The following is a 22,487-nucleotide window of genomic DNA, read 5'->3' as shown; positions in this document are numbered from 1 at the left end:
GCCAAATACAGATTCAGAGTCCTCAACCATTCCTCATATGACAAACCTTTCATGTCTGAGATCATTCTTGTGAACCTCCTCTGGACCCCCTCCAACTCCAGCACATCTTTCCTTAGATATGGGGCACAAAACGGCTCACAATATTTTAAATACAGTCTGAGCAGAGCCTCAGCAGTACACCTCTGCTCTTAGTATTCATTTCAAGAGGGTACGATATAACATTACATTTGCCTTCCTAACTGCCAACTGAACCTGCATGTTAACTTTAAGAGAAAGTCAGAATTTAGCACAACACCAGGCTGCAGTGCAGGTTTATTTGAAATCACAAGCCTATGGACCAGCACTTGAAAGCTTGTGTTTTCAAATAAAACTGTTGGACTATAACCTGGTGTCGTGTAGCTTCTGACCTTGTCCACCCCGATCCAACATCGGCACTTCCGCATCATAAACTTTAAGAGAATCATCAAGTATTAAAATGTTCAAACTCCACAAATGGCTCAGCATTTTCATTCCAGAAATAAGGACATAAACACTGCCTTTTCCTCCGACACATGCCTTTTGTTTACACCATTTTCTTTGCTGTCTGTAACAGCTTTGTCTTCTTTCTCAATCACCAGGCCAGGCCCATGATTAAAACGGAAATCTACACAGCTAAATTAAGTAGCAATGTAACCAAATTATAACTTACCGAATGAAGGTAGGTATCATCTATGGCATACTTGTCTCCTGGGAATGGTGGTTCCTTTGAGACTGGTGCTCGGGTTCCATTTGTAGCATTTCGAAGCAAACTTTCGATTCTTCTACTTTTTGTATCAGCACCCCAAAAATTCATGGCAATTATTGTTTTGGTCTCTTCAGGAGTAACATTATGCTTCACGTTAGTGGATTCTGAATTTATCTCCCTTAATTTACTGAGAGAGACAGAAAAAGAATACATTCAGCTGACTACAAAGGAAAGTGCATGGAATAAGCTAAACACTCAAATCTATTCCCCACAACCACAGCCACATTCTATCCAGATAACATACCTCCTCTTTTTAAAAGGGACTAATTGAAAAAGGCATAAGTTCCAAGTCAAAAAGTTTTCTAAAAGTTTTGTTTGCTCAAACACACACATTTTCGATTTGAGATCTAAGCTGCATTTTGCAGCTTTAATGCACACACAAATTCATATCCATTGCTCCAGTAAAGGGAGAATCAAACCATCATCTCGTGATATTATCATTGCTGAATCCTTCACTGTCAATATCCTGGGGGGTTACCATTGACCGGAAACTGAACTAGACTCACCATTTAAATACAATGGTAGAACAGCAGGTATTAGGCTAGGAATCTTGCAGCGAGAGACTCACCTCCAGTCTCCCCAAAGCCTGTCCACCATTTACAAGGCACAAGTCACAAGTGCAATGTAATACTCCCCACTTGGCTGCAAGGGAGCAGTTCCAACTCTTGAGAAGCTGGATACCATCCAGGACAAAGCAGCCCACTTGACTGGCACCACATCTACCAAGTTTCAACATTCATTCCGTTCATCACTGATGCACAATAGCAGCAGTGGGCACCATCTATACAGGCACTGCAGTAACTCACCAAGGCTTCTGCAATGGTACCTTCCAAACCCATGAGCTCTATCTCCTGGAAAGAGAAGGCCTGCAAATACCCTTCTTCCAAACCACACACCTGCCTGACTTGGAAATACAGAATCAAAGAATCCCTACAGTGTGGAAGCAGCCCATTAAGTCTACACTGACCCTCCAGAGAGCATCTCCCAATCCTATCCCTGTAACTGTGCATTGCCAATGACAAACTTACATAGCCTGCACATCCCCGGACACTATGGGCAATTTAGCATGGCCAATCCATCTAAACTGCACATCTTAGGACTGTGGGAGGAAACCTGAGCACCTGGAGGAAACCCATGCAAACACAGGGTGTATGTGCCAAATCCACACAGACAGTTGCCCAAGGCTGGAACCAAACCTGGGTTCCTGGCGCTGTGTGGCAACAATGCTAACCGCTGAGCTACCATGCTGCCCCTTATAGCTCCTTCATTATGATGGGCTTAAATCCTGGAACTCCGTTCCCAACATCACCATGGTTTGTGGGTGCACCTACTCCCCAAGCGCTGCAATGGTTCAGAAAGTTGGCTCACCACCACCTTCTCCAAGGCAATTAGGGACAGTAACGTGTGCTAGTCCAGTTAGTGATGCCCACAAACAGAAAAAGATTAAAAAGTAGCTGAGAATAAACTAGCTGGAAACATAAAAACAAACTGCAAAAGCTTCTATAGTTGTACAAGAAAAGGGGAAAGATATGCAAATATGGGCTGCTTAGAGGCAGAGGTTGAAGACAATAGAAGACACAATAAACCATTTGATTTGATTTACTGTAGTTGCCTGTACCCAAGTACAGTGAAAAGCTTTGTTTGCAAGCAGTGCAGGCAGATCCTAGTAAGCAAGGACATACAGATCAGAGGATGCTTAGACAGAATGAGGCATACAGATTACACTGCACAGGAGGTGCACGAGGCAAGATCAACATTAACAAGATCAATATTATTTGAAGTTAGAGAGTCCATTCATCAGTCTAATAATGGCAGGGAAGAAGCTGTTTCTGAACCTGCTGATGCAGGTGTTCAAGCTTCTGTATCTTCTGCCTGACAAAGAGAGGTTGTTAGATGACCATTACCAGGGTGGGAGGGTCTTTGACGATGTTGGCCGCCTTTCCACAGCAACGGACCATGTAAATGGATTCCATGGATGGAAGATTGGTTACCGTGATGGTCTGCGTTGTGCACACAATTTTCTATAATTTTTTGTTCTTTTTTTTTAGATGGCCCTGGGCAGAGCAGTTACCATACCAAGCTGTTTTGCGCCCAAATAGTATGCTTCCTATGGTGCATCTGTAAGAGTTGGCAAGGGTCATTACGGACATGCTGAATTTCCTAAGCCACCTGGGAGGAAGAAGAGATGTGGTTGTGCCTTCTTGACCATTGCATCTATGTGATAAGACCAGGACAGGTTATCAGTTAACATCACTCCTAGGAACTTGACGCTCTGAACCCTCTCAACTCAGCTCCATTGATGCAGGTGGGGGCATGTCCTCCTCCTTTCTTTCTGAAGTCAATGATCAGTTCTTTTGTTTTGCCAACGTTGAGAGAGATGTTGTTATCATTGCACCAAAGCCCTCTATCTTCTTCCTGTATTCTGATTCATCATTATTTGATATCAGTCCTACCACGGTGGTGCCATCAACAAACTTGTAGATGGCATTTGTTCAGAATTTGGCTACACAGTCGTGGGTATACAGGGAGTACAGTAGGGGAAACCATTCCACAAGTACTTAGGAACCAAGAAAGCAGTGAAAATAAGGAATCAGAGGTCACGCTGCAGTAATTGATGACACCAAAAGTTGGCAAAGCACAAGATGTAATGGAAGGTGGCTACAGATACATTGATCTTAGCCTGTAGGTCTAGTAAGCAATCTGGAAATCATGTTATACTCTAGTCTCTGTCATAAAGCATCAATAAGGAAGTCTTTTCCAAACTATATAGGCCCTTGCTATAACCACACCTGGAATACTGTTTATGTTTTTGGCCTTCCTAACAAAGGAAAAATAAACTTGCCTTCGAAGAACTGATGCTAATGGGAGGATTGCCCAATGGATCGATGTCTCCATCATCCAAAATACAACAGAATGTATCTATATCTACAATATGATGCCATACCATTTTTTGGCAGGCGTGCTATCTTAACCTATCATCAACTACACACTTCTAAATGTGACATTTGTCCTATAACATGCGAGCTGTCTGAAAGCAGTAGTGATAGAAGTCAGATATTCTGTATATGCCTAGTCAATTACACACCACAATTTACGCTACATAACTATTTCAAAGGAAAAACATTTTCAGAGCAATGGAAAAAGGGCAGGGAAGTGGAATGAGGTGGGTGGTTTTTGTGAAGAAATAGCACAAATTGGCCTGCTAGTTTTCCACAGGATACAAATTCACTACTCCAGTTCCACACCCAAGATGGCAAATCAAATATCATATTGTTGGAATGCACAGTGCTTCAATCTGTATCTACCTTTGTTAGACTTGACCTGGGAATGCTCAATCCTGACCGTGGATGCCAAACACAGAGGAGGTTTATATTAAACAGTTTTGATGGGAAGAAAGATGAGAAGCTAGCTTAGTAACAGCGTCAGATTATCTGGAAGAAAAGGTTGGAGATAATTAATTGGACTGGAGAGTTCTTTCTTGACAGTGGAAGACAGGGTATCTGATAGCACCTTGGAAGCCTGGGGATAGGAGCTTAAATACTCTTCCCAAAGAACCCAAGCACTTCTCAAATAACACAGTAGTCTCATAGAGCCAAGTCTCATAGCAAGGCTGAAACAAGTAGCCCATTTGTCTTTTATTCTGCCTTATTGCTCAAAGTTCCTTTTCATTTCCCTACAAATGCAACAGCACACTTCCTTCCAATATTCTCACTTTCCCCTGCCATTGCAGCCCTTACAACCCCAACACTGATATTTTAAGAGACAGCACACAAAGTATTACATCTTCCTCCTTTCTTGCAGGAGAATATAATCACACAAATTGGAGATTGTCAGAGGAGGATGAACTCTTCTGCAGTCCCCAACCACTTTGGAAGAAACCAAGAACGAGTTTAGTTGCTCCTTCAGTTTATACATCTAGATCCTTCATCAGTTTTATTTTCTAAAACAATTGAACCGTGACTATGTTGCTTTCATTTTGCTGTGGCAAAATGTAACAAAGGCACCAAATTGCAGGAGGAAATGGATTACCATTAGTAGATCCCAATTATTGCCATGGATACACTAGAGTCATAGAGATCTAAAGCACAGGAAAAGGCCTTTTGGCCCCATCAAGTCTACTCCAGCCAAAACAACAGCACTTAGTTTTCTGTCTTGGCATTGCAAGTGAACATCCAAATTATTTCTTAAATGTTATGAGGGTTTCTGCCTCTACCGCCCTTTCTGGAGGTGAACTTCCAGGTTCCCAGCCTCCTTGGAATGAGAGGATTTTTCCTCATATCCCCCTATATCTCCTGACCCTTATCTTAAATCTATGTCTCTTCGTCATCAAAGAGAAAGTTTCTTCCTGTTGATAAGCCTCATAAATTTTATGTACCTCAATCATCGCCTCCCTAAGTCTCCTCTGCTTCAAGGAAAACAATGCCAGGTCATTCAATCTTTCTTCATAAATAAACTTATCAAGTGACCTTCAACTTATTGAACCAGTACAGATTTCAACTCTTTAGTCCCTCTTCTTACCAAACCGTATGCAGAGGATCCAACTGTAAGATACACAATCTTTATGTGAAATTTATTATGTTAATTCCTGCAGAAGCTGCTACACCAGCTTCAAAGGTAATCAGCATCCTGCCTGAGGCTATTAATCCATTAATTTATGATATGTCACCCCGAACAAACTCAATGGGCACAGCATCATGATTTGCATATCCAGATGACTTCAAGTTCAACAGAACACAAAACATTTTGGCCATTCTGAACTTTCAAAAAAAAGTGTACTATTGAAATGCAGAGGGACAAAATGTTTACTTCGTTTTGAAACTCAATCCAAACACTCCATGATCATTTGGAAGATTCAAACAATGAAGTTACTGAACAAATCTAACAATCTAATCAACTATAAACTACCAGGATATACAGACACCACTTCCACCTGCCAGAATTTGACAATAATCCAAAAACAGTCTTCCTATCATGCGACTCCAGACCCACAGTAACGTGGTTGACTCTTAACTGCCCTCCGGGCAATAAATGCTGCCTAGCCAGCGACGCCCTCATCCCGTGAAATGAATAAAAGTATCGCACCTTGGAAATTTGCTTTATGCATGGAAAGACATGTCTCCAGTTGAATCATGGGGAGGCTAGGCTTTAGCGCCAGCCCAACAGTTTGGGTAAGCAATATCTCAAACGTTGCAACATTCACAGAGCAGACAGACAATCTTCTCCTCTCTAAATGGTGTTTTACTGGCATTGCAATGAGCAAAGGATCACGAGAATAATGACCAACCCTAGACCCCGAAGCTGCCAGAGGACAGGCGAATTGCTAATGTTTGTTCATAAAAGGGTATAAAAGGTAAGCCAAGTGACACCACATCAGTTATTTTAAATTTAGAGATTGGTAAACCATAAAGAAAAAATAAATTTGGCGCAATATTAATAGTATTATGGAGGCTGCAGGGTCCCCAACTGGAAAATAAGATGTTGTTCTTCCAGCTTGCGCTGAGGCTTGCTGAGAATTCTTTTCTGCATATGGCAGTCAAGGCTGGGCCAATAAGTATATTCAAGCTGAGGCAGACGGATTTTCAATCAGGAAGGGAATGGGGAAGAAGAAAAAAAGACAGGAAAATGGAGTGGAGGATTATCAGATCAGCCAGGGTCTGGTTGAATGGAGGAGCAAGTCTCCATGGGCTGAAGGGCCGACGTTCGCTCCCACGCCTAGCGGTGTTGAGTTACAGCAGAGTTTACAAGATATGTAGGTTTACACAGCAACCTTTATGTAGGCACTTCCGAATTAACATAAACAAGAACCTACCAATAGGCTGATTGGGGCACCAAAATCTTTCAGCGTTTGGAAACAATTAGCAACATTTGTTCCAGAGGAATACATTCAACAATAAGTATATTCCCAGAAGGGTGTATACCTCTATACGTGTAAATGTTTCATCATCTCCCCGCTTCAATAGAGACCTTTACAAATACATAGAACTCAAAGAGATAGCGGGTTGAGCAACGGACAAAGTAGCTGAGAGCTCGGACCTCCCACTCCCTGCACCGAAACATTGCTGATGTATTCTTTGAAAGAGAACGGGGAGGTTCGGCTTTAGAGGCAGCCCAACGCTGCGGCTAACCAGGATCTACGAGCAGACAACCTTCCCCTCTCTCTAAAATGGTGCTTTACTGGCATTGCAATGAGCAAAGGATCACGAATAATTGCCAACCCTAGACTCGGAAGCTGTCTCTGAGCTCTTGCGAAAATAATCTACTTTTAAACATTAAATCATGGTGAACAAAAAAAAGGGAACAGATCGAACCGATATTGGAGGGGAGGTGGGAAATAAGTCAGTAACATTTTCTGGCAGAGGTGGGCTTGAAGATAAGAAATATTTATCCACGAACTACAATAAAAAAGATTCACAGAATGCTCATTAGGAACAACGAATAACAATCCCGTCATCTTTTTTCAGCGTATTTTAGCTGGTTGAAATAAATGGACAGAACAGGGAACCAGGGACTAATAGAAAGAACAGTTAGTTTCACTTTAATAACGGTAGTTGGGAGGAAGTCAAACCGCGAGGGAACAGACTGATTAAAATGTATCATTGCCAGAGAGCGGGGTCGGTGACAGCAACACAGAGAGACACCCAGACAATTGGTTGTACCTGTTTGATGATCCATTCAGAAAGAAACAGTAGACGAGAACGGGTATTAGCGAAACGATAACCAGAATCAAATATCTTTGAACAGACGGAGACATCCTCATTTCAAACTCATCGAGCAACTTTAGACAGAAGAAAAAAAATCCAGATGTGAAATTGGAGAAACCAAAAACACCATTTTGCAACTCCCACCACTATACGTTTCTTTCTGCCCTTAACTCCTTGTTAAATCTGAGAGTTCCAGTTCACATGTTAAACTCTACACCTACTTTATATCCTTACCTCTGAGCCAGGAGGTCAGGGAGCAAGTGTTAGTGTTAGGACCTGGTGCAGGGAAAGTGTGATCATAACGTGGAGGGAACATGCTGTACTTATATAAGTGGGACAGAAAGTTTCCTGGCCAGTCATGTGATAGAAAGCAATTGCAACCTTAGTGCAGGCAATGAGCCCATATTATTAGTCATTACATTAATCATTCATCCAAAGAGATAACCTTATGGCAGTCCAGGTTCAAATCCTGTTAAGAATCTAATCACGACCACAAAAAGATTGTTCATTGTTGATTGTCAGAAAAACCCGTCTGGTTCACTAATGTCCTGCTGTCTTCACTTGGTCTGACCAACATGAGACTCCAGAGCCACAGCAACGTCTCAACAAAGAAACAAAACTGGATGGACTATGTGGCATCAGCCAGGCACTGGAAATGACAATGGCAAACACAACCTTGCAATGGAATCATACCTTACAGACAATGTCCCAGACACCACCGTCCCTGGATACCCAGCAAAGGTGGCAGCACAGTGGCATACAGTCAGGAGGGGCTGCCCTGGGAGTCCTCAACATCAACTCCAGACCCTATGAAGTCTCGTGGTTTCAGGTTAAACATGGGCAAGGAAATCGTTTGACAACCACGTGCTGTCCTCACGCGGCTGATGAATCAGTACTCCTCCATGTTGAGCAACACTTGAGGAAGCAACAAAGAACAAAAAATGTACTCTGGGTGTACCAAGAGTGTCTCAGCAGCAGTACTACTGATCGAGCTGGTCGGGTCCTACAGGACATAGCTGCTAAACTGGGTCTGCGGCAGGTGCTGAGGGAAAAACATATGTGACCTCATCCTTACCAATCTACCAGCTGCAGTTGTATCTGTCCATGACAGTATTGGTAAGAGTGACCACTGCGCAGTTCTTGTGGAGACAAATTAAAAATAACCTCCATCATGTTGTGTGGCACTATCACCGTGCAAAATGGGACAGACTTGGCACAGATCTACTAACTCAACACTGGGCATCTGAGGCGCTGTGGGTCATCAACAGTAACAGAACTGTACTCCAGCACAATCTGTAACCTCATGGCCCAGCATATCCCCCACTCAACCATTACCATCAGGCCAGGGGGTCAACCCTGGTTCAATGGAGAGTGCAGGAGGGCATGCCAGGAGCAGCACCAGGTACACCTAAAGATTAAGTGTCAACCAGAGAAGCCACCAAACATGACTACCTGTGTGCCAAACAGCATAAGCAGCCAATTAATAGAGTTAAATTATTCTATAACCAACAGATCAGATCTAAGCTCTGCAGTCTCGCCACAGAGTCATGAATAGTGGTGGACAATTAAACAACTCAGTGGAGGAGGAGGAGGAGGCTCTGTAATTATCCCATCCTCAATGATGGAAGAGCCCAGTACATTGTTGCAGAAGATAAGGCTGAAGGCATTTGCAACAAACTTCAGTCAGAAGATAATCCATCTCTGCCTCCTCCAGTGGTACCCAGCATCACCGATACCAGCCTTCAGCCAATTTGGTTCACTCCATGTGGAAAGGAGAAATGGTTGGAGGCACTAGACACAAGGGCTTTAGGCCCTGATAACATCCCGTCAATAGTACTGAAGACTTGTGCTTCAGAACATCAGGAGTGGGGATGTTTGCCAATGATTGTACAATGCTCATTACCATTTGCAAATCCCCAGATCCTGAAGCAGTCCATGTTCAAATGCAACAAAATCTGGACAAAATCCAGGCTCGGGTTGACATGTGGCAAGTAACATTCATGTCACACGAATGCCAAGCAATGACCATCTTCAATAAGAGACAATCTAACCATTGCCCTTTGACATTCAATAGCATTACCATCACTAGATCCCTACTGTCAACATCCTGGGGGTTATCATTCACCAGAAATTCAATGGACTCAACACAGACAAAAAATTTTGTTGGTTGCAAGTGCAGGCCAGAGGCTAGTAATATTGTCATGAAAATGCAGTGTTATTTTAAGTTGTGGCAACTTGTTGAAAGTGGTTTGACCATTCATTAAATTGGGAGTGGATGATTCAAGATCCAGCACCATGATGCAGAATGGGGGTTTTGGACAGGGGGAGGGTGAACATATCTGATACTCCCTCTGCCAGGCATTGTCAGACTGAAGCCTCCAATCTCAGAGGGCCCATAGCCTATTACCAAGACTGCAACATTGCCATCATGCATCATCTGTCCTCTACCCCCTTTATTATAATCATATCCAGTTTGAACAGACAGCCAACCAGAACAAATACAAGAGCAATTTATGTTGTTTAGCAAATTTCCAATAAAAGTGAGACATGAGCAGCTATTGAAGCAAGATGAACATGTTCCTTGCCACTTGAAGTCCAAAGTTTGAAAGCACGAAAACATGGACATGGCTAAACAACTGGAGCACTTTTTCTTAATAAAATGTTTGTATTATAAATTCCAGAAAATCAAACCTAAATAGAACTGGCCAAATGCAACTATGCACAGGAATTCAAAAAGATTTGCATAAATCAAGCATGTACTGACAGGAGGAAACTAAAAATTGAAATTGCACAATGGATCAGAAAGTTTCTTTGATTAAGAACTAATTGGAAAGAAGCAGCCAAAGGTTGGGTAATGATCCGGGTTCTAAGTTAGTTGCAGAAGTTAAAGTATGTCTGCATGGGTCATGATACCAATTCTGAACTCCTCAGGTCTTGAAATGTGGCTTCTTTAAAAGCCACATAGTGGAAATAATGTCAACACGTGCTACAACACTGAGCAAGCACAAGCAGCCAGGAAATCACTTTTATTTGATGTCGCGATCCTTAAAGTGTGAAGATATTTCCCTGCTCAGATATGCTGAAAGAATTACAACCTGCAGGCTTCATCACACAGCCTGCAAAAGCATAGGGAAAATATTGGATCATGACAGTGAGGCAGACAGTGTAGTGTGTTTACAGTGGTCAGATTGTTGAGGAGGTTACAAGATAGGCTGGGGTTGGGGGTAAAGTTGATGAAAGCTCACTGACAGGAAATATCACCTCTGAGCTGAACCTTACCAGAGATTGGTAAAATGTCAATTTCATTGAGCTTCACAAAGGGTTTCTCTCCATGAGGCCAGCTGATGGGGAACAAGCAGTAGTCCATCAGGTATTTTAATGAAATTTTACGACTGGCTCACAAAAGTTCTATAAAAACTGACATTTCCCACAACTCTGCAGAGACTAATTGGTGCAGATCATAATCCAAGCACTTTCCTGGAACATTTCCATAAGAATTTGATTAATTGGACTTTAATGCTACAACCAAATAAATGCGAAAATTATTCATGCCTCAGGAAAGGACTATATTATAATCAGATGCTTAGTCAAAAACAAATATTTAAGAAAAATAACATCATGATAAATTGGACTGGTCTAAAATGATTTTCTTCGAAGTTCCTGTGCATTTAATATAAACATCACAGAAGTAATGAGAAGAAATTGTGATAGAAAATGTATCTTAAGAATACATTTTCATGGGGGGAAATGGTATGAAAATTTGCAATATGATATCATCAATTGGGAATTTTGTTTCTAAAGTGGCGCAAAATGGGATTTTCATTTTCAGACAAGGTTCGGAAAGTCATTTACAACAGTCCACTAAAGAGAACCTTTCCAAGAAATCATATGACTTAAGCTAATTAACTCAAATAGCTACCCAGTGAAATAATTACTGTTGATTTTTTGATTTGCATTTTTAAAATGAACCACAGAAGGCAGATGGCCAGGAGCTACATTTAGGTTTCAGTTTAGAAGATTAGATTTATACCAGAAAAGGGGCAATCTCGTTTGTGCCAGTCTCCAAGCTTTAGGGCCAGAAAGAATTCCCAATGCTTTCGGATCTAGAAAGATATCTTGAAAATTTTTAATAGTTCAAGTAGATGGAGCTTTTTAAGAAGTTTGGTTAGGAAAGTCACGGTGTTAGGTGATGTCTGTGTATCAGAGATGGACAGCAATAGGAAGATATCCAGGTGAATATCAGCTGCTTAAGAAATTTGAGAGTGAATGGAGAAGTGATACTTCATTGGGGTTATATGTCTGTACAGGACATTGCTGGGAAAAAATCACTGAAATTTTCTTTTTGCTGTTTATGATAAGATTCTTTCAAAATATTCTTACTTACATAGTTTCGTCCTTTTCCATTTATGTAATAAACTTATTTTTTCATTTAAAAACATATTGACAGCTGCATATTAATAGGTATATGATAAATCAGCATGGGAACCAAATTGTAAAACTTATGGTCAAACAAACCAGGTTTCACTCTATAATCAGACTTGTCCTTTATTAAAATCAGCTGCGATTGTGGAATGTTTCGCTTGAAAGAATAATGATGAATGCCACAAGAAATAATTGAAAGTAATTTAATGTCCAGTAATTGCAGGCAACATTTCAATTTGGAAAACACTCTTTCCATCTTGGTGCAGCTTATGTTTATGGTAATGGAGTTGGATGAGAAAGTTATGGCTGTGACACTCATCCAGGAAGTGCTTTCATAGCTGAAAGTACAGCAAGGATGGGTAGGCTAACAGCAGGTTTCACGGAAGAGAAGCTTCCCCTGCCACATAATCACATGGTGTCTCTTGTGCCCACTTTCAGTTTTAATTGGGATCCCATAGAACCGACTCCTGACACAAGCAGAAGTGCGACCCACTTCCAGGCCCATTGTCAGGAACAAAATGCCACAGACAAAATACCAAAGCAGTCACCAAGAAATCCCATTGGCAAATCAAGATAAACGTTTTTACCTAAAGACTTGGTAAGAATGTGAAACTTACTACCGTGGGGAGTGACAAGTGATTGGTAATGATGAACTAGGCACACATTGAGGGAGAAAGAAATAGAGGATTACAATAATAGATTTAAGTGAGAAAATTGGGTGACATGGTAGCTCAGTGGTTAGCATTGCTGTCTCACAGAAGCAGGGACCAGAGGTTGGTTCCAGCCTCGGGTGACAGGCTGTGCGGAGTTTGCAACTTCTCCCGGTCTCTGCGTGGATTTCCTCCAGGCGCTCCGGTTTCCTCCCACAGTCCAAAAGATGTGCAGGTTAGTTGGATTGACCAGGCTAAATTGCCCTCAGCACACAGTGATGTGCAGGCTAGATGAGTTAGCCAATGGGAAATGCAGGGTTACAGGGATGGGGTGGATCTGAGTGGGACGCTGTTTGTAGGATCTGTGTGGACTCAACGGGCTGAATGGCCTGCTTCCACACTGTAGGGATTCTATGAAAAGATGGATGGAAGCTCAACTGTTGTATAAAAACGAGCATGAAGAGGTTGGGTGAAATGACATGTCTTGGTACCGTACACCTTACATAATCTTAAGAACTCAGTGTTATTAGACAATCAAGTTTTCTTACAAGGCCACACAACTTTCAACTCCCAACAGTGAAAGGTGTCACATTTCACACAGGGGTAAAGATTTAGCTGCATCTTGAAATTTTGTTAATCAGTTATCACAATGTACCGGAATAAAGCAAACAATTTGAACATCCTGAATCTAAAGCAATATTTTTCCGCTCCCAATCTAATTTCTGCTACACTCAGTAAAGCAAAGTTGTAATTAACTGACGAGGTTAAAGCCATTCAGGATAAATAACAAAATCAATTGAGGAAAGGTGCTGCTATCAATGGAATAGTGATCCAGAAATCCCAAGTTAATTCTCAGGGGACACGGGATCAAATTCTATCACAGCAGTTAGAGGAATTTAAATTCAATCCATAAGTCTGGAATTGCCCGTTAGCGTTAGTAAATAACCATGACATTTTTGTTAAAAGCCCATCTGATTCATATATCTATCTTAGGGGAGGAAAGCTGGTCTTACCTACATCTGACTCACAGCAATGTGAATGACTCTTAAATAGCCTCCAACAGCTCAGTAGGCCACTCAGTTGTATTGAATATGCAAACGTATTTTTAATCAAGTCAATACAGTGTGGAGCTGGAGGAACACAGCAGGTCGAGTAGCATTAGAGGAGCAGGAGTGTCGACGTTTCAGGCCTGGATCCTTCATCAGGACAGCTAGATTGTTTGTTTATATCTTTAATGTTAAAGTCTCCTTCTTTTCATAAGAATTTCTCTGACAAGAAATTCACTGCATCTGGTGTTAAGAAGCTGAAAGTAACCTTGTGAAAAACCCATGTCACAAAGGTAAGATCACAACAGCAAGAGACTTTAACATTAAAGATGTAAACAAACAATTTGGCTACTCTTGTTAACTTGATTGCATAAATTTATTGATGTAAAAATTGTGATCCAACAAGCCAGGTTTAGCGTGCACTACGGGGACTGATTAAACATAAATGGAATGGAACAAGAATGATTGTGTTAGAATTCAGATAGTTTTTGGATGGAATTTGCTCACTAATCTTCTACATAAACAGTGACTGAGGAGCAGAATCTTCTGCTTCACTCTGTATATCACCATATTTGATCTCTGAGGTGGAGGCAATGGCATCATAATAATATCACCCATGATCCAGAGACCCTCGTAAATGCTCGGGAGGATAAAACAATGAAGTGCAGACGCTGGAAATCTGAAACAAAGACAGAACGCTGGAGGAACGCAGCTGGTCTGGCACCATCTGTGGAAAGAGAGGGTCGCTGGATTTCAAGATACAGCTAAATGCTTACCCCTGTGTAAAATGTGATATCTTTCACCATCAGGAGTTGAAAGTTATGTGGCCTTGGTAGAAAACTGTCTGACTGTTGAATACTACTCGGTTCTTCATAAGAACACGTAAGATGTATAATGCCAACACATGCCATTTCACCCAACCTGTTGAATCAGAGTTAATGTTTCAACAGCTTGGGTGAAATGGCATGCCCTGGCACTGTATATCCTATGTGGTCTTATGAAGAACTGCATGTTACTCGAAATTCAGACAGTTTTCTACCAAGGCCACATAACTTTCAACTCCTGATGGTGAAAGATATCACATTTTACACAGGGGTAAGCATTTAGCTGTATCTTGAAATCCAGCAACCCTCTCTTTCCACAGATGCTGCCAGACCTGCTGAGTTTCTCAAGCAATTTCTTGTTTTTGTTTCAAATGCCCTGGGGACATGGCTTCAAACTTCATCACAGCAACTGGTGGAATTTAAATTTATTGAACAAATCTAGAATTAAAAGCTAGTCTCTGTAATGTTTACCGTGAAACTTGTTAATTAGTGTAAAAACCTATCTGGTTAACAATGTCCTTTAGGCATGGGATTAGAAAATCAAAATATAGAAAACAGGAGGCCATTTGGCACTTCAAGCCCACTCCACCATTTTTCTATCCCAATGCCATATTCTCACTTTCTCCCCATACCCTTTGGTGCCTTTAAAAAAGAACAAACAACAAACTTTCTTGAATATATTTAGTGGCTTGGCCTTCAGAGCCTTCCACAGGTTCATTACCCTTTGAGTGAAGAAATACTTCCTAATCTTAGTCATAAACGGTCTGCCCAATATTCTGAAACTGTGTCCCTTGATTCTAGATTCCCCAACCAGGGAAAGCTTCCTCCCTCTGTCCAGTCCTGTTAGATTTTGCTATCTTTCAATCAGATCCTCTCTCATCCTTTAAACTCTAATGAATATATGACCAATGAAATAAATCTCTCCTCACAGGACAGTCTTGCCATCTATAGTATCAGCCTTCTGAACCCTTGGGGCACTCCCTCTTTGGCACGTATATCCAATTTGTTGTTAGCGAGATCAAATCTGCACACAATACTTCAGGTGTGGTCTCACCAAAGGCCCTATATAACTACAGTAAGATATCCTTATGTCTGAACTTAAATTCTCTTGCAATAAAAGGTCAATAAGCCATTTTCCTTCTGATTGCTTGCTACACCTGCCTGTCAAGACACATCAATCCCTTTGTTCATCCACATTTCCAATCTATCACCATTTAAATAATACCATGCCTTTCTGCTTTTCACACCAACGTGAATGATTTTACATTTTTAGCCACATTATACTGGAACTGCCCATCTACTGCCTTCTGAGGAAGGGTTCACCAGACACAAACCGTTAACTTTGATTGCTCTCCACAGATGCTGCCTGACTTGCTGAGCTTTTCCAGCAATTTCTGTGTTTGCCCATTCGATCAACTTGTCTAAAGTACTTGGAAGCCTCCTTGCATCCTCCTCAACTCACAATCCCACTCAGTTCTGTTTTGTCAGTAATCTTGGAAATATTGTCCTAATCTAGTCTGGCTTGCAAGCCACTCAGGCACAGCAAACTGCCACCAGGTCTAAAAGGAATGGAACCAGGTATACCACCCAGATGTGTGTGTGTGTGTGTGTGTGGGTGTGGGTGAGAACATTGTACATGGTACACCTCTCCCAAAGTCAAGCAACAGCCTGATGCAGTCACATTCACCCAATGATACCTGACAGACAATGTCCCAGACACTATCCTCACCATCCCTGGGTATGTCCTGTCCCACAGAGGTGGTGGCACACAGTGTTATACAGTCGGGAAGAGGTTGTCCTGGGGAGTATTCAACCTTGACTCCGGACCCCAGGATGTCTCACGGCTTCAGTTGAAATGTGGGCAAGGAAAACTCCAGCATATTACCACCTGTTATCAAATCAAGGCACCAAACTAATTCAATGAAAAGTGCATGATAGCACATCGGGAGCAGCACCAGGCATATCCAACAATGCCACTGTGCCAAACTGATGAAGCTGCGTAAAAGAGGATTACTTGCATTTCAAGCTGTCATCCTTTCCTGGTCCGGTCTACATGTGACTGCAGACCCACATCAAGTGGTTAATTCAATTAGGGATAGTCAACAAATGCTGGCCTCATCCTTTGAATGAATAATAATTTTTAAAAAAAAGCATAAACAGCAGTGCTGGGCAGAGCTAAGCAATCCCCAGCCAACAGGTCAGATCTCAGTTCCACAGTGTGCACCAAGTCAGGAAAGGAGCTGGACAATTAGACAACTAATAGAAGGAGGATACTCCACAAATATCCCCAACCTCAATGACACATAAGCTCAGCACATCAGTGTAATGGAGAGTCTGAAGCATTTGCATTCATCTTCAGCCAGAATTACTGAGTGGATAATCCATCTTGGCTTTGTACGGAGGTCCCTAGCATCACAGATACCAGTCTTTGGCCAATTTGATTCATGCCATGCTTTATCAAGAAATGACTGACAGCGCACCGGACACCGCAAAGGCTGTGGGCCCCGCCAACATTTCTGCTACAGCACTGAAGACTTGTACTACAGAACTTCTCACATCCGTAACTAAGAAGTTCCAGTACAGCTACAACGCTGACACCTACCCGACAATGTGGAAAATTGCTCCAATATTTTCTGTCCACAAGATTCAAGTTAAATCCACCCCAGCCAATTACCACGCCATTAGTCTACTCTCAATCACCAGTAAAGGGATGGAAGGTGTCATCAACAGTGCTACAGAGTGGCACTTACTCAGCAATTGTCTACTTATTGCTACTCAGTTTGGTTTTCACCAGGGTCACTTAGCTGTAATCAGGTCACGAGCTTCGGTCTAAACATGCACAATAAGATTGAAAAGGTGACAGTGACTGCCCTTAACATGAATGCGACATTTGACTCAGTGTGGTATCAGAGTTCCCTGGCAAAACCGGCTTCAATGGGAATCTGGAACATTGCACAATGTTCAGGACCATTCACGACTCCTCAGATACTGAAGCAGTCCATGTTCAAATGCAACAAGACCTGGGCGATATTCAGGCTTGGGCTGATTAGTGGTAAGTTACATTTGCACCACACAAGTATCAATGAACACTTTCACAAGAGGATATCTAATCATTTCCTCTTGACATGCAATGGCATCAACACTGAATCCCTCACTGTCAACATCCTGGGGGTTGTCATTGTCCAGAAACTGAACTGGGTTATCCACATAGTAAGAGCAGATCAGAGGCTAGGAATTCTGCAGCAAGTAACTCACCTGCTGACTTCCGATCCCTATCCACCCATGGCGAGGAATAATTCAGGAGTACAATGGAACACTCTCCAATTCTCTGGATGGATCAGACAGTACTCTCAAAGATCAATGCCATCTAAAATAAAATCAGCCCACTCGACTGGCACCCCAGTCACTACCTTCAGTAGTAACTCCCTTCACCAACATTTAGACACTGGACTGTGTACTGTCTACAAGATGCACTACAGCAACTCTCCTTTAGCAGCTTCTAAACCTATGATCTCTACCACCAAGAAGGAAAAGGGCAGAAGATATATAGGAATATCACCATCTACAACTTCCCTCCAAGCCATGCACCAGTTATAAGAAGGATATTATTATGCTGGCGAGGGTTCAGAAGAGATTTAATAGGATGTTGCCAGGTATGCAATGTTTGAGTTATAAGGAAAGGCTGGGACTTTTTTTCCCCACTGGAGTGTAGGATGTTGAGAGGTGACCTTATAGAAGTTTATAAAATCATGAGGGATATAGACAGGGTTAAATGGTAGGTGTCTTTTCCCTAGGATGGGGAATTTCAAGACTAGGATCATATTTCCAAGGTGAGAGGAAAGAGATTTTAAAAAGACATGAAAGGCAAATATTTTTCCCCCAAACACAGAGGGTGGTTCGCTTGTGGAATGAACATTTAGAGGAATTGATGGATGTGGGCACAATTACAATGTTTAAAAAATATTTGGATAGGTTCATTAATAGGCAAGGTTTGGGGGCATATGGACCACGAGCAGGCAGGTGGGATTAGTTAGTTTGGGATTATGTTCTGCATGGACTGGTTGAACCGAACTGTCTGTTTCCATGCCGTATGACTATATGACTCTATTATTGTCACATGTAATGAGATACTGTGAAAATGTTGTTGTGTGTGCTCTACAGGCAGATTGTACCATACAAAGTACATCAGGATAGCAAAACAAAGTGCTGAACACAGTGTTACCACCACAGGGAAGGGGCAGAGAGAGAGGGTGGGGGGTGAGGACAGAGGGAGGGCAGAGGGGAAGTGAGAGAGAGAAAAAGAAAGAACAAAAGAACGGAAGAACGAGAGAAAGAGAGAGAAACGAGATAACACCCACATCATATGTGCAAATAAAATAAAAAATACTTTGGACAACAGTAAATAGACATTACAGATGTACATTATCTTTTAACTACAAGTAAATATTTAACCTGAAGCTTTATATTCAGTGTGGTTCATCTCTGAATACAATACAGTGTTGATTATTTAATCTGTTTTCATTAATAAGTCTTCGGCTATTCCTGGACGTGGTTTGATTAGTTTTCCTACTTAAAACAAGTTCTCCTTTGGCAGGGTTGCACTGTTTATCATATTAAACAAGACAAGGCATGGACTCTGTCAGGTGAAAAACAGAAGTTTCAGAATAGCCAGACAAAACTATTCTGAATTGGTCTGTGCACAGAACATAACATTCAGGAACATACTTCTCTTGTTCACAGGGTGCCTTTCTGTGCCTTGCCCAGAAGCATTCCTGGAGTAGATTGATGCTGATGGATTATAGTGAATCTCAAATCAACCTAAACCTGTTCCAATCCAACATCTGAAACACATTTTACAGAAGTCCACATTAGCTAATCACTTGTCATTCTGAATTTCTTTTCTCCCTCTCCAGTCCACAGGTACTGAGGTCAGTAATAGCACCTTGACTCCCATATTAGTGGAACTCGGCTAACTCAAAGGGAATTGAACTGGAGACTTCTAAATGTGCATTGACTGGGCTTTCTGAGCAGCTGAACCCAGAGAGTCTTTTCATGACAAAATAGTCCATGCAACCAAGGCATGGATAGTGCATCTAGAAACAGCCTAGTCTACAGCAATCACAAACAGTGCCTGTTTCTTCAAAGCCAGTCTGACCTGACGAACAACGTACCCATCTAATGTTTCAATGTAGCTTTTTTCTCACATGCATTATAATGCATTGGCAGTTTTAAAACTTGTGTTCCTAATGGTGACAGGATGTTCGATGTGGAAAATGAAACGTCAATGTTGTTTCTGGCACCCAGCCTCAGCACTGAAGGCGAGATACAGCCTATGAAGTTTGCATTTCTAATCTAACCTCATCTCCCTCCTCACAATATTAGCTTGATACGTACAGCCTTTCTGTATGTTTCCAGCAATGAGAATTATCAAATTCTAACCTACTCCATTACCCAGTCCCCAGATTGGCTTATTCTGAATGTGCCCGAGACTCCTTCAGCATCGATAAGATCAACTGGCTTTCTTTAATATTTAATAATTTCCATGGAGGATATTCAGTATTGCATTGTACTTTTAAAAGGTTGAGGCAAGTAAATGCACTTTGGTGCAAAGATACAGCTAAGACATGAACAAAAGTCTAAAAGATTAAGGATTATCTAGTTGACATGTTCAATACAGTAAAAGAGTTGGGCAGCACGGTGGGTCAGTGGTTAGCACTGCTACCTCACAACAGAACTCCGGTTCGATTCCACCTTGGGTAACTGTCTGTATGGAGTTTGCACATTCTCCCAGTGTCTGCGTGGGTTTCCTCCGGGTGCTCCAGTTTCCTCCCACAGTCCAAAAGTGTGCAGGTTAGGTGGATTGGCCATGCTAAATTGTCCATAGTGTCCAGGGATGTGCAGGCTAGATTGATTAGACAGGGGAAAGGCAGGGTGGCTCTGGTGTGATGCTCTTCAGAGGGGCAGTGTGGACCGAATGGCCTGTTTCCACACTGTAGGGATTCCACAGGTGTGCTTTTTTTCTGTATACATCACAACATGTTTATTTCAAACTTAACACTAGGGTTCAAACAGGTGAGGTTAATACAAAATAATAACCGAAAGAACTGCAGATGCTGTAAATCAGGAACAAAAACTAAGTTGCTGGAAAAGCCCAGCAGGTCTGGCAGCATCTGTGAAGTAAAAAACAGAGTTAATGTTTCGGGTCTGGTGACCCTTCCTCAGAACTGGTTTGAGGTTAATACAAATACTGAGCAGGAGGAATTATTTCACCCGATAAGGTGACTGTATTAATACAGCTCTCATATTTAATGGATGTACAAATTCCACCTTTTGTGTACAATCATTGAGAAAATGGTCAAAGACAGAAGTCATTCAAATATTTATGCATTACAAAAAGGATGCTGCTTCCTGCTTTTAAATTCAACATATTCTCATTGAAATCCTATAAATGACACATCAGAAGAAACGGTTCTATTTATGCTCCTCCCTGCCCCTCCCAAGACACTATCTCACTCACAAAATTTCTCTTACCAAAACATCTGTTATAATTCCTGCATTGTCCTTCTCTGCTACGTGAATGATTTTTATCATGTATTCTTACAACATTATACTCTAATGAAGTAATCTCGGCTTTTTATTATGGAACTGTTCCAAAGAAGTGGAGAGGATTGGGGTTCCTATAATTAAGTCTCAGCAGCATTGTGGGATGTGTAAACGTCACGTGATTGTACAGCATTGAATATTTCTGTAGACACGTATTTAGTTTTCTTTGCAAATATAACCGACAGGCTATTCAATGTCCAACCCAGCCTACCATAACAATACTGCACCAACATCAACGTCACTGGCATTAACCAGTTTAGTTTTTGTTTAACTCTTTCATAGGATATGGGCACTGCTGGTACAGTTGGTATTTATTACCCTCAAACAGAATGGCTTGCTGGGCCATTTCAGAAGGCAGTTAAGAGTTAACCATGTTGCTGCAGGTCTGCCCTAACATGCAGGCCAAAATAGCTAAAGATAGCCAGGTTCCTTCCCTAAAGGACATGTGTGAAGGAGACAGGCTTTTTTTTTTTTAAAAAAAGAATATCAACACTGGTTATATGGTAACAGGAACAGGGATAGGCCATTCAGCCCCTCAAGCCTGTTCCACCATTCAATAAGATCATGGTTGATCTGTGGCCTAATTCTATATAACTGCCTTTGGCCCATATCCCTTAATATTAGGCTAGCTTTTAATTCCAGATTTATGAAATGAATTTAAATTCAACCAGCAGCCTTGGTGGAACTCAAACCCAAGTCTCCAAAGTATTAGCCTATATCTCTGGATCATGTGTCTGGTTGCATTACCCACAATACCACTGCCCTCTATTAAATGCCACCTCAGAATTAGGAACAGCTAAAATTGGTGCAGTGTAAAATTTGCATAGTAGTCAGTAAACTTTTAGATTATCAAAAACACACTGACACTCTTTTGTTCATTCAAATTTCTCTCGTTTCTTTTAGAAACTTGCCAAAAGAGACACTACAGCTCTAACATACAGAATTAACTTAAAATAGTAAAAAAGACAAAACCACAATGCATGGAGGTAGGAAGGACTGCTGATGCTGAAGTCAGAAATAACACAGTGTGGAGCTAGAGGAATACAGCGGGCCAGGCAGCATCAGAGGAGCTGGAAAGCTGACGTTTCGGGTCGGGACCCTTGTTCAGAAAATGCATGAGTAGATTTTAAGTACAACCTGGCCTTATCCCATTGGGTGACCTCAATAAGTTATTTTTGTTCTGACAAATTCACGTTTAACCAAAGTCATAACCAAATTAGATTGTCGTAACCAGCAAACATTTCATTCAAGTGGTGCAACTGGTAATGATGCTCTGATGAAGAGAGTCATCTAGACTCGAAACGTTACTTGCTCCCTCTCCACGGATGCTGCCTCACTCGCTGTGATTTCCAGAATTTTTGTTTTCAGTGTAAGTGGTTTACTTGGGTTTGGATAAACAGGAACCAATCATCAATATACACACACAGTTGCATAATCCATCAATGATGTTGTTGGTT

General features: G+C 41.6%; 1 protein-coding gene across 7 annotated transcripts in view; it reads right to left on the bottom strand.

The window, feature by feature from the left end:
- st6galnac (ST6 (alpha-N-acetyl-neuraminyl-2,3-beta-galactosyl-1,3)-N-acetylgalactosaminide alpha-2,6-sialyltransferase) overlaps positions 1–22,487 on the bottom strand; it is a 108,604-nt gene that overhangs the window by 63,184 nt on the left and 22,933 nt on the right. For 3 of the 7 annotated variants that reach the window (XM_048610886.1, XM_048610888.1, XM_048610890.1), the window contains 2 exons: positions 7,441–7,559; positions 689–911 (listed from right to left, as the gene is read on the bottom strand). In XM_048610886.1, coding sequence (XP_048466843.1) covers positions 689–911; positions 7,441–7,559 — 342 coding nt within the window. Of the gene's footprint in view, positions 1–688; positions 912–7,440; positions 7,560–7,719; positions 7,822–20,958; positions 21,049–22,487 lie in introns of those variants that run through there. The other 4 variants (XM_048610891.1, XM_048610892.1, XM_048610887.1 and 1 more) reach the window with 3 other exon arrangements.

This window comes from Rhincodon typus, chromosome 23 (assembly GCF_021869965.1).
Source record: "Rhincodon typus isolate 14 chromosome 23, sRhiTyp1.1, whole genome shotgun sequence".
Classification (NCBI taxonomy): Eukaryota; Metazoa; Chordata; class Chondrichthyes; order Orectolobiformes; family Rhincodontidae; genus Rhincodon; species Rhincodon typus.
This window is presented reverse-complemented; position numbering and strand designations above follow the sequence as displayed.